Source organism: Callithrix jacchus, chromosome 5 (assembly GCF_049354715.1).
Source record: "Callithrix jacchus isolate 240 chromosome 5, calJac240_pri, whole genome shotgun sequence".
Taxonomy (NCBI): domain Eukaryota; kingdom Metazoa; phylum Chordata; class Mammalia; order Primates; family Cebidae; genus Callithrix; species Callithrix jacchus.
Genome location: NC_133506.1, coordinates 143474855 through 143491801, shown reverse-complemented (window position 1 = coordinate 143491801; position 16947 = coordinate 143474855). Strand labels below are relative to the sequence as shown.

Here is a 16947-nt window from a genome sequence, read left to right as displayed (position 1 = left end):
CTTTGAAATCATGAAAGTAGTTAGGGTCTTGGAAAGGAAAGCAGAAAATGGAATCAGGTCCTTGACAGGCCCCACTGGGAGCAGGGATTGGGAGACGAAAGGAAGGTTAGCGAGGGGGCAGTGGGGCAGGACATATGGCTGCTCTCCAGAATGGGAGCAAAATGCCCAGATTTGGATACGAACACTGTTTTTAATATCATTTTATCTTATTACAAGTAACGGAGCTACTGCTGGAGGAGGCAGTTCCACCCAGTGGGTAAGAGGTAGGCGGCCTGGGCCTGCCACCCACAGCTGTGTGTTACTGGGACTTGAGTTTCCTCACCTGTAAATTGGGACAACTGACGGTGCCCCCCATGTAGCACTGTCACGAGGATTATATGAGCCGGTTCACCTCCACAGGCTTAAACCAGTGCCAGCACATTATAGGCATCTGATAAAATCACAGCTTCCAATTTTATTTTTAATTTTATTATTATTTTTAAATTTATAGAGATGGGTCTCACTATGTTACATAGGCTGATCTCAAACTCCTGGACTCAAGGGACCCTCCTGCCTCAGTCTTCCAAAGCGCTGAGATTACAGGCATGAGCTACTGTGCCCAGCCACATCTTGAAATTCTATACCGTTTTTTAATTTACAGGATACTTCCATATATCATCATTTTACTTGAGGCTCAAAGCACACCAATAACAAGTGCTTGTTCAGAATATATAAACAACCTTGAGAGACGGGTATTATCATCCACATTCAACAGGTGAAAACACAAAGGAAGGACCTTGACCAAGGACTCATACTCAGAAAAAAACAGAAAAGAAAAAAATGTACATCACTATCATTTGAAGGGAAGTTCATCTGACCCCAAAGCCTTGCACTAAGTCCACGTACTGTATCTCCTTCCTTCGTTCCTTCCTTCCCTCCTTCCTTCCTTCCTTCCTTCCATCTGTCCTTCCTTCCTCCTCCCTTTCCTCCCTCCCTCTCCCCCTCCCTTTTCTTCCCTCCCCCTTCCCTCCCTCCCTTCCTTCCTTTCTTTGTTCCCCTGTTTTTTCCCTCCCTCTGTCCCACCCTCCCTTTCCTTCCTCCCCCCTTTCCTTTCTTCCTTATTTCCTTCCTTCCTTTCTTCCTCCCTCCCTTCCTCCCTTCCTCCTTTCCTCCTTTCCTTCCTTCCTTCCCTCCCTCCCATCCCTCTTCCCTTTCATCCTCCCTCCCTCCTTCCTTCCCTTTCCTCCCTCCCTCCCTCCCTCCTTCCCTTTCCTTCCTTCCTCCCTCCCTCTCTCCCTTCCTCCCTTCCTTTACTTACTGGTCTTCCATGTGTGCCAAGCAGTGGTCTAGGTGTTAGTAATGCAGTCAAGAATAAAGTGGGCCGGGAGCGGTGGCTCAAGCCTGTAATCCCAGCACTTTGGGAGGCCGAGGCGGGTGGATCACGAGGTCAACAGATCGAGACCATCCTGGTCAACATGGTGAAACCCCGTCTCTACTAAAGATACAAAAATTTAGCTGGGCATGGTGGCGCGTGCCTGTAATCCCAGCTACTCAGGAGGCTGAGGCAGGAGAATTGCCTGAACCCAGGAGGCGGAGGTTGCGGTGAGCTGAGATCGCGCCATTGCACTCCAGCCTGGGTTACAAGAGCGAAACTCCATCTCAAAAAAAAAAGAATAAAGTGGACGAGAATTACTGCCTTTCTGGTCTTACATTCTAGATAATGAACAGAATACATTAGATGGTGACAAATGCTATGGAGAAGGTGGAGTGAGAGTGAGGGTTGCGGTTTTAAGTGGGATGGTGAAGGTGAGAGAGGGAGCCAGTGTGTATATACTTGGGGAGGCCTGTCAGGCACACGGAGCAGCGATCCTGGGCAAGGAGCACCTGGGGTCTTTGTAGCCAGGAGCCCATCAGAACCAGAATGATTGGAGAGGGGTGGGAGTCACGGTGTGTCTGGAGAGAGGCCTCAAGAACTTCCGCTGTCTCCCCTGTGGATGATTCTGAGCAAGGAGTGACACGACCCAGTCCAGGAATGGTTTGGCAGCATCACTCTGGCAGCTTTGGCCTGCCAGGGGCAGGGGTGGCAGCAGGGAGACCAGGAAGGGAAGCTGGGTGGAAACTCAGGCTTGAGTGGTGGGAGAGGGGTAAGAGGTAGCCAGATTCTGGACACCTTCAAGAACTTGATTCAGATGTGCCAGTGAGTGGGTCATGGGATGTGAGAGGCAGAAGAATGACCTCTGAACAGATAAAACATGCAGGCTAATGGCCGCCTCACGGATGGAAAAACTGAAGCTGAAAGAGCTGAAGTGACTTGCACCAAGGTCATTTAGTTAGGAAGTTAGTGAAGCTGGGACATTCACCTAGGAATCTGCACTCCAGGCGCCACGCCTTTCCCTGGTCCTTGCTGCTAACCTCCTGCCCCGGGCTTCTGCCCTGCCTCACCTGGCCAGGACTGAGTCAGCCGACCACGAGCACTTCAATTCATCTTGCCTCCACAGTGTCGCCAACTACTAATCCGCGATGTTGAGACATTTGCTGTTGAAACCTCTCTTGTGATTAACCTCGGCCAGAGATGTCTTTTTTCTTTACTTTCACTTTTCCTTTTTTTTTTTTTTTTTTTTTTGAGACCAGGTCTTGTGCTGTTGCCCAGGCTGGAGTGTAGTGGTGCAGTCAGTGCTCATTGCGGACTAGAAATTCTCGGCTCAAGCCATCCTCCCTTCTCAGCCTCCCAAGCAGCTGGGACTGCAGATGTGCACCACAACGCTGGCAGAGCTATTCCGCTCAGTGTTGATGAGAGAAACTCAGAGAGCAGTCAGTACTTCCAGTCCATGTCTCCTTCCAGAGTTTTCTCCCAGTACCTCCTGTAAAGGTCTAACACTTTTCAGTGAATTTCCCTTTTCATTAGACTCCTGTTAATTGCGGAGTTTTTTTCTTTACTGATACTCACAGCACCAGCTAGATCAGATGGTCAAGAATCCTCCCTCGGAAAACACTGTTCAGTTCTTTGAAGTGTCATTTTCAGCGCCTTGCTCTGGGTGGGATGCCCCGATGCCTTCATCTTACTGAGCTTCACTTTTTTTTTTCTTTTGGCTCAACCATGGTTTAAATTGATGAGGAGAAATGCTTTGGATACCAGTGAGTGCCAGATCAGTGCTTGCTAAAATTGCAAGCTTCCTGCTGCTTTAGGCCTTAGAGACCCAGGGCTTGTGTATATTCTCCTCACTCAGGAGCATCAGGATATCTCAGCCATTAAGCAGCCCTGTCCTTTGGCCTTGTGGTCTGGGCAGCTGCTCCAGGGTTAGACGAGGCTTTTGTCTTCAGTGCTGTTTCCCTTGGAGTCTAAGACATAGTCATGCATGAAAAAAAAAACGACGTGCTTCCTCAAGACATCCCCAACCAACCCCCAAACACACACCAGGAACGCGCACTTGACTAGGTGACCTTCTGTTATCCGCCTGTATGCACCCTGACCTAGTGTAAGAAGCAGAAGTTGCATTTAAAATGACACGTGTTGTACAGGCTCTGGTGTGTTTCTCAGGCAGCACAGGTCTGGCTATAGACACAGATACATACACAACCCCCAGCTGGACAGACACGGGTACACACACGCACAGCGGACTCCTTGCTACCCACACCCGTGCTCCCTGGGTGTACTCCCTTCTCCTGCGGGGCCAGGCCCCGCTGTGCCCCTGACAATACGGTCCCCTCTCCTTTATGAGCAGGTCATAAAGCCAGGACCCAGAAGGCAGTGTCAAGGCTGTGGAGAGCTTTCTTCTGCCTCTTGGCTTTGTGCTCAGGTCCGAGAACTTACCCCTCCCCCACACCTCCATCTCTTGGACAGCTCACTTTCACTTTTCCCTCCCAGTCACAGGCCCTGACCTTTCCTGACCAAGACTGGAGGTGGGCCCAGGCAGGGGAGTGGAGGTGGGCAGAGGGTGCCTGGCACCGTGTCGTCAGAGCCCAGAACCCTGACTTCGTCCACACTGAGCACTCTTCCCCCAGCTTCCATTGTCAGCTCGTCCAAGATTCCCTGGCTGTGGCAGTGTCTAGCACACCTGTTTGGGTGTTCTCATGGCTGGGGCATAGGTACAGACCTGTGGGCTATGTCTCACCGTGACATGTGCTGTCATGGAAGTAAGCAGCTGGCTCCCCCTGGAATCACAGGAGGGTTCTGGAGAGGAGGTAATGGTGGCTGGGATGTGGGGGTTTCTCAGCTTAGGGGGGTACTCCAGGCAGAGGGGGAAGCAAACCCAGGGATCATGAGCAGACCTGGCTCCGTGGGCACCCCTGAGAGGTGCTGTGTCCAGAGCCCAGGCTTGCAGGACTGAGGCCGCCAGGTGGGAGGTGGGCTGAGCAGTCTCAGAGGAGGGTCTGGGGCCCATCTGGGAGAGGCGCCCCTGGCCGCACGTGCCTTCTGTCCGTCCTGCTTCAAGTGCTCTATGCATTGCCAATGTGTGACCTTGAACTCCTCCTCCTCCTCATCACACCCTGTCTGTGTTTGGCAAGGCAGACCTAAAACACTGGTGCATGAAATACTGCTTCTGCAGTGTTGATTACTACCCCCACTGTTTTCCATGTTTATCATTGTTCTAGTGTCAGATTCCTAGGCTCTGTTTACAGAATCATTCAGTTGCTTGTGACAGCAGTGTGGCTGAAGTGATGAGGGTAGGGAAGGGAGGAGAGGCATGAGCGCAGCAGGAGGCCTAGCACGGGGCAGGGTGGGGCGGGGCTGGACATGTGTCTGCTGAGCACCTGGCACATGGCCAGTACAGGTAAGATGGGCTATGCATGGAAAATGCAGGTTGAATTGATCTGAATATAAAACATGTCCCCAAGAAAGAATTCTTCAGTTAGAAACCAGACCCATCCTTTTCTAGTCAAGTCATGAGAAACATGGATTTGCCAAGTCCCTGAGAAAAGCAAGCCCATGGTGTACCATCCCAGGACCACCTTCAGGCAGCCCCCGTCCTTCCCGGTACCCAGCTTCTCCCTCAGCCTTCTGCTTTTTGTTTAATCTCCAGGAAACTTGGAATTTTTCTGAAACACACTTGACTGTGTCTCTGTTGCTGCAGGCATGAGCTTGGTCTCCTGACACGGATCTCAGTTCCTGATGCCATTTCCTGGGGCGGCTCCTGTTGCTGCCCACTCCCGCTAACCTGTGTTCTCCCCAGCTGGCTTTGCTGGCCCCAGGCTCTGCCCATCAGCCCTTCCTCCATGTCCTCACAGAGTCTGTCATTAGCCCAGCGCTCATCATGCAGGACGCTGTCACGATAGTAGCACTCTCTGTGGACTTCCAGCTATGGTCCAGGGTGCTAGGAGTCTCACATGCATTCTGTGGGCTGATTCTTCAAAAAGAAGGACATGAAGCTCAGAGAAATGAAGTCACTTCTCTGAGTGCCCACAGAAGGGCAGGACCAGAATTCAGACCAGCCTCCGTGACCCTAAAACCTTTTCTCTTTCTGTAGTGTGAGGGGACTCTACTCAGGTCCTGTGGCTCCTTCCTCAAAACCCCAGAAGAGCAGCCCAGGATGAGCTCTAGCCTGGGAGGCCCTTCCGTGTGCCCCCAGTCTTTGTAGTCTCATCTTTCACAAGATGGGCAGGAGTCCGTGGAGCATGTGCTTCGAATCAACCACCTTTGATTTGCAATCGGGTCATCGCAGTGTTCTGAGTAGCCTGACCCTCTTCTAGGAAGCCTTTTCCTGACTGGGGAGGTTCCCTTTCTCTTTAAAATCTTGCCACTTGCTTTGGACTCTCTTTATTATATTCCTGCTTCCTGGCTGGAGTCATCAATATTTGGGTTTCATTGCCTCCCCTTAAGGACAAGCGTTGTCTGTTGCGTAGCTTTCTGTGCCTAGCACCTGACAGTCATTCCGTTGGGAAAAATCGTGGTGGAGACATCCCTGAGCTTGCACAGGATGGCTCAGGCCGTGAGTCTGAAAGAAGAGACTGCTCTGTGACAGACTGTTGGCTTTGCCAAGTGTGGCTCGTTGTCCCAAGAAAGAAAATCTGATTACCAGGGTGGCCAATCAAAGCTGCACCATCCTTAAAAGATATTTCTCTCTCTTTTCTGGTAAAAGTACTATATAATTCTGCATTCTCCTGAGTTCCAAGTCTTTCATAAATGGATGGAGAGTCAGAAGGGCTGCACGTTTCCACTCGAGGCGCTATTGGGACCTGTTGGTTTTAGTAGTACTGTTGCCTTGCAGATAAAGGATGGAATCAGAACATTGGATTATCTTTTTCATGTTCTTTACCTCCTCAGGCTTACCAGCACATTGCTTGGCAGCATTGTTATCTATGTTTATGTTGTTAATATCCACTTGGGAGCACAGGCTTCCAATTAAATTGCACATAGTCCCTGATGTCTTAACCTTTGCAAATGGTATTGCATTAGCAATACACTCTTTAACCTCCACCTCTCAATCTCACACTCAACTGCAGCTCTTAACTTTGAGTAATGTATCATAGACATTTTGTAACAGTTTCTTATTCTGAGTAAGATACAGATGATTACCTTCTCTTGGGAGTATGTTACCAAATTTTTTCATCAGATGAAAAAATCTTGTTAGCTGTGTCTTTTAAATCATGCCTTTGTTTTGTATGTTTTAGTTTCTTCAGATGGAGGTACTGAGCCCTCTGCCTTAGTGGATGACAATGGTAGTGAGGAGGACTTCAGCTTTGAAGACCTCTGCCAGGCCAGCCCTCGGTACCTGCAGCCTGGCGGGGAGCAGCTGGCCATCAATGAGGTACTGGAATTCCACGAGACAGTGGCAGATACGGGATACCTGATTTTCAGGGTCCACAACCACTTCCAACTTTGTTCTCTAGTTCTTGACTAAGCATGTCCTAAAACCTAGAACTCTGATTAGAACTGTGATTCACTTTGGGAGGCTGAGGCAGGTATACCATTTGAGGTCAGGAATTTAAGACCAGCCTGGCCAACATAGTGAAACCCTGTCTCTACTAAAAATACAAAGTTAGGTAGGCGTGATGGTGCGCACCTGTAATCCCAACTACTTGGGAGGCTGAGGCATGGAGAATTGCTTGAACCTGGGAGGCAGAGGTTGCAGTGAGCCAAGATCGCACCACTGCACTCCAGCCTGGGTGACAGAGCAAGACTCCACCTAAAAAATAAATAAATAGCAACACTGTGATTCTCCAGTATCATCCAGGAAAATGTATGCGATTAAGCTTTCTGGGTAGAGGCAGCTCATCTTTTTAGGTAAAGAGCAGCACCCATCAGTGTGTGCGGTCAGTGCTTTCCACCTGATGAAAGAATACTCTTATCTCATATAATTCTCACAGCTGATCTAAGAAGCGGACATTATGGCTGTTAGCCACATTTTCATCAATGTTCTGAGCCAAATATGTCTAATTACTTGCCTGCGAATGGCAGAGCTGGAGATCCCACATATTTCTCCCTGCAAATCTGGTGGTCCTTCTGCTGCCCTGCAGCTTCAGCCTTTTTTTTCGGAAATCATTCTGGAAGGTACCTCCAGCTTTTGGTGTTCTTGAGCAGAATATGTGGCTCATAACTCCTCAGAGAGTCAGCCTCGCCACTGAGATCGCCAGTGATGTGTGTCCTTGAGTGCTAAGGAGATGTGCAAAATCACCTGCTCCTACAGCCAGTGGATGGAGGAGCCACATCTGTTCCTGACTTTTTTTTTTTTTTTTGAGACGGAGTTTCGCTCTTGTTACCCAGGCTGGAGTGCAATGGTGCGATCTCGGCTCACCACAACCTCCACCTCCTGGATTCAAGCAATTCTCCTGCCTCAGCCTCCCGAGTAGCTGGGACTACAGTCGCGCACCACCATGCCCAGCTAATTTTTTTATATTTTTAGTAGAGACAGGGTTTCACCTTGTTGACCAGGATGGTCTCGATCTCTTGACCTCGTGATCCACCCGTCTCGGCCTCCCAAAGTGCTGGGATTACAGGCATGAGCCACTGCGCCCAGCCTGTTCCTGACTTTTTAATTGTTAATGATCTCAAGATTATGCTATGTTCTCTTTAATTGCTGTAAACTAAAAAGCTGCAAAACTTACTCGAATTGTGAGTAAAGTGTGAGCGATCCACACAGGAGGGAGATGTGAGGAATTTCCAGTAGCATGTGTGCATAGCTTTAGTAGGCTTGGCTCAATCTAGTATGGCTGCCCAGAAACCATTTTTGGAACAAATATTTCAGAATTTATGTTCGCTAGATAACTGACCTGCTGCTAAGTGAGTGACTTATACTTTTTTTTAAAAAGGGGCTTACCTGCCTGCCTCCCTCCCTCCCTCCCTTTTTTCTTGCATTTTGCTCTCATTGCCCAGGCTGGAGTGCAGTGGTGTAATCTCAGCCCACTGCAACCTCTGCCTCCCAGGTTCAAGTAATTCTCCTGCCTCAGCCTCCCAAGTAGCTGGGATTACAGGCATGTGCCACCACACCTGGCTAATTTGGTATTTTTAATAGAGATATAGAGTTTCACCATCTTGGTTGGGCTGGTCTCAAATTCTTGACCTCAGGTGATCCACCCACCTCGGCCTCCCAAAGTGCTGGGATTACAGGTATGAGCCACTGTGCCTAGCCTAAGGGCTTTCTTTAGAGAGGTCCTGTTGTTTCTTAGTCTGTTCTCCTGGGTTCTCTGTGTATAACCAATCACACAGTTATTGTAGACCAAATGCCACCAGCATATCCAAGTGAGAGGACTGCAGCATCTCCCTGAGAGAGAGGCACCTAGCAGCCCCCTCACCGACCCACACCCCCCTCCCACCCCCCCATAGTCTGTGCTGAGCACACCCCACTGTCTCCTTTCAGCTGATCAGTGATGGCAATGTGGTCTGCGCAGAAGCCCTGTGGGACCATGTGACCATGGACGACCAGGAACTGGGCTTCAAAGCTGGGGATGTCATCCAGGTTTTGGAAGCCTCCAACAAGGACTGGTGGTGGGGCCGCAGCGAAGATAAGGAAGCCTGGTTCCCTGCAAGCTTTGTCAGAGTAAGTATGGGGCACCTGCAGCTTTTCCAAAGTATCTGTTGGGGCCGGAGGACCCTTTCAGGTCAGAGCTCGCCCTTTATCCAGGGTTAGCAGTTCTTTTGTAATTGTTTGGAATCTGACATGCAAGTCGCATTTATAAAAAATTAGGCTGGTTCAGAGCAAAAATGTTAAGGAAGGCAAGCGAGTTGCTCAGTGTTTCTCTGTGGTCCTGGTGCCTGCTGGCAAAGCCCTGGCCCTGCTGAGGTCACAAGACTCAGGTGAGAGCCAGGCTACCTTCCCAACTAGTCATGGGAAGGTGGGAACCTGGGAGGTCTCTGCTCCATGCCGCCCTCCCCCACCCCAAGTCACCTGTCACCTGTGTGTGGGTTGCAGCTGCGAGTGAATCAGGAAGAGCTGTCGGAAAACTCCAGCAGCACCCCCAGCGAGGAGCAGGACGAGGAGGCCAGCCAGAGCCGCCACAGACACTTCGAGAACAAGCAGCAGATGCGGACCAACGTCATCCGAGAAATCATGGACACCGAGCGGGTGTACATCAAACACCTCAGGGACATCTGCGAGGTGGGACGCCAGGCCAGGACCTCACTGAGGGCCACAGTGTGAGGCTGCGTGAGGTGCCTGGGCTTTCTCCCCACCTCCACCCCCCACCCCATCAGACTCCCACATGTACACACTTGTCCACTGCTCATTTCTCCGCCCCTGCTGTCTGTACTGCTCAGCCTGAGTGCTGCGGCTGTCCTAGCTGTTGGTGGAGGTTTCTTAGAGTTATGGTCTCTTTTCAGAGACAAGGCTTTTCTTAGAGATAGGGTCTTGCTCTGTCATCCAGACTGGAGTACAGTGGTGTCATTATAGCTCACTGCAATCTCAAACTCCTGAGCTTTAAGCAATCCTCCCTCCTCAGCCTCCTGAGTAGCTAGGACTACAGGCATGCACCACCACGCCCAGCTAATTTTCTAAATTGTATATACAGACAGGGTTTCACTATGTTGCCAGGGCTGGTCACAAACTCTTGGACTCAAGTGATCCTCCTGCCTTGCTTTCTCAAAGTGCTGGGATTAGAGGCATGAGCCAGTGTGCCCGGCCCCTCTCTTAATTGTACTCTGCAGCTCTCTCTATCAGGACCTAGTTGCTGAGATTAGTTGAAAAGAATGGCTTTCACAGAAGGCAAAACCCTCACTTGACTTTACAAAGAGTCAAAGGTTTGTCACTATCTGTACACCACTATATCTCATCACTGACTCACAGATGAGATCCCGAGTCATTTAGACACAGAAGGGAAAAAATGCTGGATTTATATTGGTTATATCCAAGGCTCTATACTGGTGTCATGCTATTTTATTTGGCAACAAATTCTATTTGATAGTCTTGTCCTGGTTTCAGAGAACTTGCCAGGAGTGGAGGTGCACCTGGAAGGGTTTTGTCCTCCCGTGATTTTGTGCTTCTGTGGATCATGTACGAGCATCACGCCACACTGCTGTTCACCCTGTCTGCCCACTGCGGCCTTCGTAGCTGCGAATGCTGAGGCCTGCACTATCAATTCAACGCTGACCAATCAGTGCTGAAGACAGGTTGAAGTCAGAGAATGTGTGTCCTCTAATTGGATTAGCCAGCCGCGTGGACATGCCAGTGTTGAGCTTCTGTGAGCCAGCCATCTCGTTCTGTTTGAGTATGTGGCGAAAGAAGCAGTTCTGCAGTGCCGTTTAGGGAAATGACAGGAGCTGCTCGTGATGATCGAGCATTGACTGGTTGGCACCCTTACCTGGATTAACGCAGCTAACACAGCATTCTCACTGGGCCGGTCCTGTTAGTCCCCACTGCAGATAGGGAAACCAAGACACAGAGAAGTGGTGGGGTTGGATTTAAACCCAGGCAGTCTGCCCCAGAACCTGTCCTCCTCTGAACTATTACATTATATTCTTTTCCTGTTAAAATTCATACCAACTAGTCTATGCTATTTTACTCTATGCTCAGTTCATTCTATTGAATGACGTGATAACTCTGTGAGTTAGCTGTTGCATGTATGTACTGCCTTTTCCTCTTATCCCACTAGCTCCTCTGAAGCCATAGTATAGCCATGGTGTTGCACATAGATTATTAATTAGTGCAGGCCTCAGATTAAAGATCTACAGATTGGTGCTGTCCGTGGCTAGGCAATGCTGGTGGGGAAGAGATTTTTGGCTCTGTGCCCTGACAGACTGTGCACAGAGCTGTGTGAGCTGTTCAGCAAGCATGACATTCTGCATTTGACAAGTCTCCTGGGCTGTGAAATGGAATTACGGATGGGAGAATGATTTTCTTAAAAGTTTGAAAAAGCATGTGACGACACTAATTTTTGAGCTTTGGTATTTGAAACTTGTTTCTGGAAACATTGGATCCTAAATCCAACCACATGAGCCTTTTTGCTCTCTTCTTCTTTTAACACCTCTTACTTAACACCTATGGCAGATCGCAGTCACCGAAGTACGATGACCTCATCAGAGACCCATAGAGGTTAAAATAATTTTCTTTAATTAAAATTCATTCCAAGATCATGGCTCTGGGCTGACATACTATTCAAATAATTTATTTGGATTTCAAATAAAAGCGATTGCTTCTGTGTTTTGCAGGGATATATCCGCCAGTGCCGCAAGCACACAGCAATGTTCACTGTTGCGCAGCTAGCCACTATTTTTGGAAACATTGAAGATATTTACAAATTCCAAAGGAGGTTTCTGAAAGACCTTGAGAAACAGTACAACAAAGAGGAACCTCACTTAAGTGAAATAGGATCGTGCTTTCTTCAACATGTGCGTCACCTACTTCGTTATTCATAACTTCTGGTTACATGATTTGGAAATGCATGTCCACTAAATACAGGAGTCTCTATTGTTTTATTGTTGGCTAGATGAACCTTCCATAAAGGAGATGTCTCTATCTGACATGGTTATCACATAAACTAAATCTATTAGTTAATCTTGTCCGAATGTCCCAAATTCATTTTATCAAATTCCTTTTATGTAATCTGGAATTAGGGGGTTACATTTGGAGTAATTCCTTTTTAAAAATTTCTAAGGATTATGCTGTAAGAACTATGGAGTCCTTCCTAATAATATCCAGTAAGTGTGAATTACGTTTCAGGCACTGTTTTCAGGGTTTTCTTTTATTGGCTTGTTTATTGCTGTGAGGTAGATATGATTATCTCTCCCACTTCCTAGATGAGAAACTAAGGCCCAGTGAGTAAGGAACCCAGGGCCACACAGCAGTAAGAGGCAGCTGAGAAGGCAGACCCAGGCATGTGGCTCCAGCACCCGGGCTTGTATATTGTAACTGTCTTGGAACCTTCCTGTGATAATAACAGCCATTTATCCCTTTTTAACTTAGACCGACTGTTACTTACTGCTAAAGGATTTCAGAGGAAGATTTTAGTTCCAGCCCAAATAGCAAGGGGACAGTAAGAGTAGTAATAATAACAGTGGCAGCCTCACCACCTCCTTCACTTCCTGGGTGCTGGGCTCAGTAGCTGTCTAGAGTCCTCTGGGGCAGAAAGATTTTAAGTGGCTGGGCATAATGTTTTTGTGGTAAGTCAGTTGGAGGTTGGGCCCCATGGGTGACCTGGGCATATTTGGGACATTGTCACAGGCCTCCTTGTGTGGCCCCATGCAGAAGGTTCCTGCAGGAGTCAGCTCAGGCCAGGCTGGAGGCCACATGATGGCCCTAGGAAGGTGAGTCTCACAGTGAGGATGGGGGAGTATTGCTGCCACCAAGGAGGGGGCCGTGGCAGGCCCAGCCATGGTGACAGCAGGGAAATGGGAAGAGAGGTGTGTTTTTTGAGGAAAACCTGACAGGACTAGTTGCAAACCACAAATAAGCAGCCATTAAAGCTACCTGCATGGTTTTAGTTGAGTTGAAAGAATTTGTGGGAGGGGGACGTTAGAGGCCCCGCTCCCCCTGCTCCCCACCTTCCAGGGTGAGTGCAAGGCAGGCTGGAAGGAGACCAGGCTGCAGAGTCCTAGGGCAGCCTCGCCCTCAACCCCCTCAGGAGCCTGCTGAAGCGCCCCTTCCTGCTGGCCCAGTACACTTTTGGAAACCCCGGCAGGGTAGCTTGGCCACCAGCAGATGTCATGCCCCGTCCTTGCAGAAGTCCATCTCCCTCCTTTCTAGGAGTATCCCTTAGAGAGGGTTGGGATGCTGCTGTCGTTGTCATGGCCCAGAGCCACCCCAGAAGCTGACGAAGCTGTCCTTTTTCTTCCCAGCAAGAGGGCTTTGCCATCTATTCCGAGTACTGTAATAACCACCCGGGTGCCTGCCTGGAGCTCGCCAACCTCATGAAGCAGGGCAAGTACAGACACTTCTTCGAAGCCTGCCGCCTGCTGCAGCAGATGATCGACATCGCCATCGACGGGTTCCTGCTCACACCGGTGCAGAAGATCTGCAAATACCCGCTGCAGCTGGCCGAGCTGCTCAAGTATACCACGCAGGAACACAGGTGAGGGGCATGGGCAAGGGGCGCAGGTGAGGGGCTGCTGCTGCTTCCTGTAGGCAGCTCTTAACCCAAGCAGTGATAGGTGGGCGTCAGTGTCAATCTTAACAAACTGGGAGCTCCATGGGAGCAGTTTTCAGATTGTTGAGCCTGTGTGCAATTAACTCCTGAAACAGTGATTGGAGAGGCTCCAGAACGTCCACTCCGAGAGCTGTGAAGACATGAGCATCCTTCTTGAGCTGTGCCGCGAGCACACGGGGACTTCTGTTGTGTTGTTACTCCTTATATTGCTTACCTGTATTTTATAAACGTGGCTTTGAGTCCTCAGTGATTAGTAAAGACCATTTCTGAGGGAAACAAACCAGTGTGAATGGAAAGCCACGACTTTCGTTCTCTCCTGTACCCATGACACACAGCAGCTCAGCTCAGAGAAGGATTCTTTATGGCAGAAACATTATGTTATTTTGACTTACCTAAAGTTAGTTGTTGCTAAGCAATCTCTACTTAGCAACATAGAAGGGTGAAGGCACTTGAACTATAAAGAGTGTGGACTGTCAGGGGTGGGAGTCTGTACAGGGCTGCTGAGAAGACCAGGGCTCTGGGTGCCCGCTGGGCCCTGAGCTGCTCCTTCCCCACCGGGGTGCCGACTCCCTGCTCTTCGCCCCGTTCCCTCCTCTTGGGAGCACAGGTCTTCCTTCTATGCGTACCTGAATGTTGCATCTCCCTTCGAGCTTCCTCGGCACCTAACCAAGCTCTTCTTACCACAACACTTGTGTTGTTTGAATCTCAGCTTCTCCTGAACAACAAGCAACACAATACACACGCTCTCCGTCTTTGCTATCCGCCGCGGTTATTTCTGGGTTCTTCTCAGGCCCTTGTTCTCTAGCCATACGATCTCTTCTGGGGGAGCCAAAGTTATCCTTTGTTTCCTTAATAGCCAGCTGTCATTTCACATGTGCATAGACGCTTTTGTGTGGTTATACATTAAGCATGTCACCGATTCAGCACTGGAATGTGCATGCCCATTTTCCATGCCATGGGAAAGTGTCCCCACAGTGCAGCCCACCTGTCTGGTGCCTCAGGCTAGCAGTGCTTGGCTAATTGCTGAGTTCTCACCTGGCCAGCAGGGACAGACAGTCATAGAGCAGCTCCTATATGCCAGGCTCCAAGCTAGGCCACACAGGGGTGCAAGGGTCTAGGCTAAAGCTGACCGTTTTAGATGAGAATCGAACCAAGGTCCATGCCCCTGACAAAGTCTTTACCTGTACCTGCAGCGGGTCATCTCAGGGTCCTAATGGGAAGAGGAAGAGGGAAGGGATTGTACTAGGAGGAAATTTGTGTGGCAAACCACAACAGTTAACAGTTTCAGCAGCTAAATTTCTCCCTGCAGGGAGTGGAGAATGAGTCATTATTCTTTTGTCCTCTCTGCTTCTGAACTCCTGTGAAGAGACAGACTTGTAAAGGGAAGCTTCTGGCCGGCGCAGTGGCTCACACCTCTAATCCCAGCACTTTGGGAGGCCGAGACGGGTGGATTACCTGAGGTCAGGAGTTTGAGACCAGCCTGGCCAACATGGTAAAACCCTGTCTCTACTAAAACACAAAAATTAGCCAGATGTGGTGGTGGGTGCCTGTAATCCTAGCTACTTGGGAGGCTGAGGCACGAGAATCACTTGAACCCCAGAGGCGGAGATTGCAGTAAGCCGAGATCGAGACACTGCATTCTAGCCTGCATTCTAGCCAGAGTGGGACTTTGTCTCAAAAAAAAAAAAAGAATGGAGCCTTCTTATAATTAGATTGGTAGATTGGAAAGTAAAGAATAAGAATGAGAGCAGGTCACAGAACAATAGACTCTAGATATGGGTGTTAACTTAAAAAGTTAGGACTAAAGGAATTAGAGAGAGCAGTTCATTGAGATAGAGAAAAGGAGAGAGAGCTAAATATGTTTTTCTTATTCTGATGGAGAAATCAGAAAAGTTCAGTGGAGTCTACGGCCATACCACCCTGAACGCGCCCGATCTCGTCTGATCTCGGAAGCTAAGCAGGGTCGGGCCTGGTTAGTACTTGAATGGGAGAAAAGTTCAGTGGAAAAAAAACAGGGAAGTCAAGAAAGCCACAAAATTGAAGAAAAAAATATATTTTAGTTCTAAATATCTTTTACAAGTTTTTGAAGACATTTTTAAGAACATGTCTTGATGGCAAGATGAGGAGCCCAGAGCCAGAGACGATAAGTAAGAGAATTAGAAGCACAGACTTCCTGAAAGATGTGGGCAGGCAGCGTCGTACTGTCTGAGACGGGAAAGCTGGGTCCAGAAGCCCACGCCTCACTCCTCAGTTGTTACTTTTTCTCCTTCAAGGGCATTTTTCACCAAGAGCATTTGCAGTTTTGGCATTTTCAAAATAAAAATTAGTCGACATGACAAAAAGTCCATTTCCTTGTCTTAAGTAAAACAAAGCAAAAAGTCTTTTAAAAAAATCATTACAGCTCAGTTTTGTCCAGAAAAACTTAATTTGCACCCTTTCTTCATTGCTGGAGGCCTCTTTGGGGGCTCTGTGTCCATGATTTTGGCAGCCCCTGGTGTCATTCTTGCTCCTGCTCTCTGCCCCACTTCTGAGTGTGAATGGGCCTCTCTGAAGACAGCAGGTCTGCTTAGTGTGGGCAGCATCTGGGGACTTCCCGGGAGCTGAGTTGAATTGTGTTTGGTAAATAGACAATAGAATCTGCTCTCAAGGCTTTACCATGGTTGTGCAGAAGGATTCTCATTCATTCTGGCTGCGGTGCAGTGGCCCTGTCTGTCCTCTAAGTTGCCAGGGGAAAGTGGAAAATGCAGCTCATTAGCTGGATGGTTGGTCTCCCCAGCCCCCCATTATTAACGCTGAGCAAAACCTGAATGTGAAGCTTGCAGATACTGGACATGCTCTGTGCCAGCCTAGACTGGAACTGTAGTTTCTGCTCTTCCTGTGCCTACAATTTTAGTGGGCTTGGGAGTAGGGGCCCGCTGGGGAGAGCGTTTTAGCTTGGCGTGACTGTGGCGGATGGAAAGCACCAGAAAGGAAGATGTGTTGGTGAGGCAAATGCCATGCTAGCATTCCGTAATGCACCACTTCAGACTCCTGTCCTCTCCTCTCCTTTCCCAAGCAGCATAAAAGATGAGACTCAGAGCAAATCGTCACCCTTGGAAATGGTTAGTGATTTTTAAAGTGCTTTATGTAACAAGAGTAGTTGTATGAGAATCAAAGCCATAAGAGAGATGTCCTTTCTGTATTAATGAAAGTTGCCCATTGTCACCATGACTACAACTTATTTACTGTGGCATTTACCATCATTCATTGCGATTTCTGGGAAATGAGTGAAAACATTTTTATTCCAAAGAATTCTGAAATGCATTGGGTCAGCTCCCTTAACCTATGCAGACTGTAGTCTATTCATGGGGGAACAAGAAAAAGGGAAGCAGTGGCTGTGATGTAAATGCCAGCTTGTCTGTTCCAGTCGTATAGGAAGAAGCGCCCCCATGAGTTATCTTGCCAGTCCACATTTGT

The 16947-nt window shown here is 48.8% G+C and overlaps 1 protein-coding gene across 11 annotated transcripts in view; it reads left to right on the top strand.

Moving 5' to 3' along the window:
* SPATA13 (spermatogenesis associated 13) overlaps positions 1-16947 on the top strand; it is a 326284-nt gene that overhangs the window by 296757 nt on the left and 12580 nt on the right. For all 11 annotated transcript variants that reach the window (XM_035302346.3, XM_078375182.1, XM_078375178.1 and 8 more), the window contains 5 exons: positions 6589-6725; positions 8775-8954; positions 9327-9512; positions 11558-11737; positions 13184-13416. In XM_035302346.3, coding sequence (XP_035158237.3) covers positions 6589-6725; positions 8775-8954; positions 9327-9512; positions 11558-11737; positions 13184-13416 — 916 coding nt within the window. The remainder of the gene's footprint in view (positions 1-6588; positions 6726-8774; positions 8955-9326; positions 9513-11557; positions 11738-13183; positions 13417-16947) is intronic.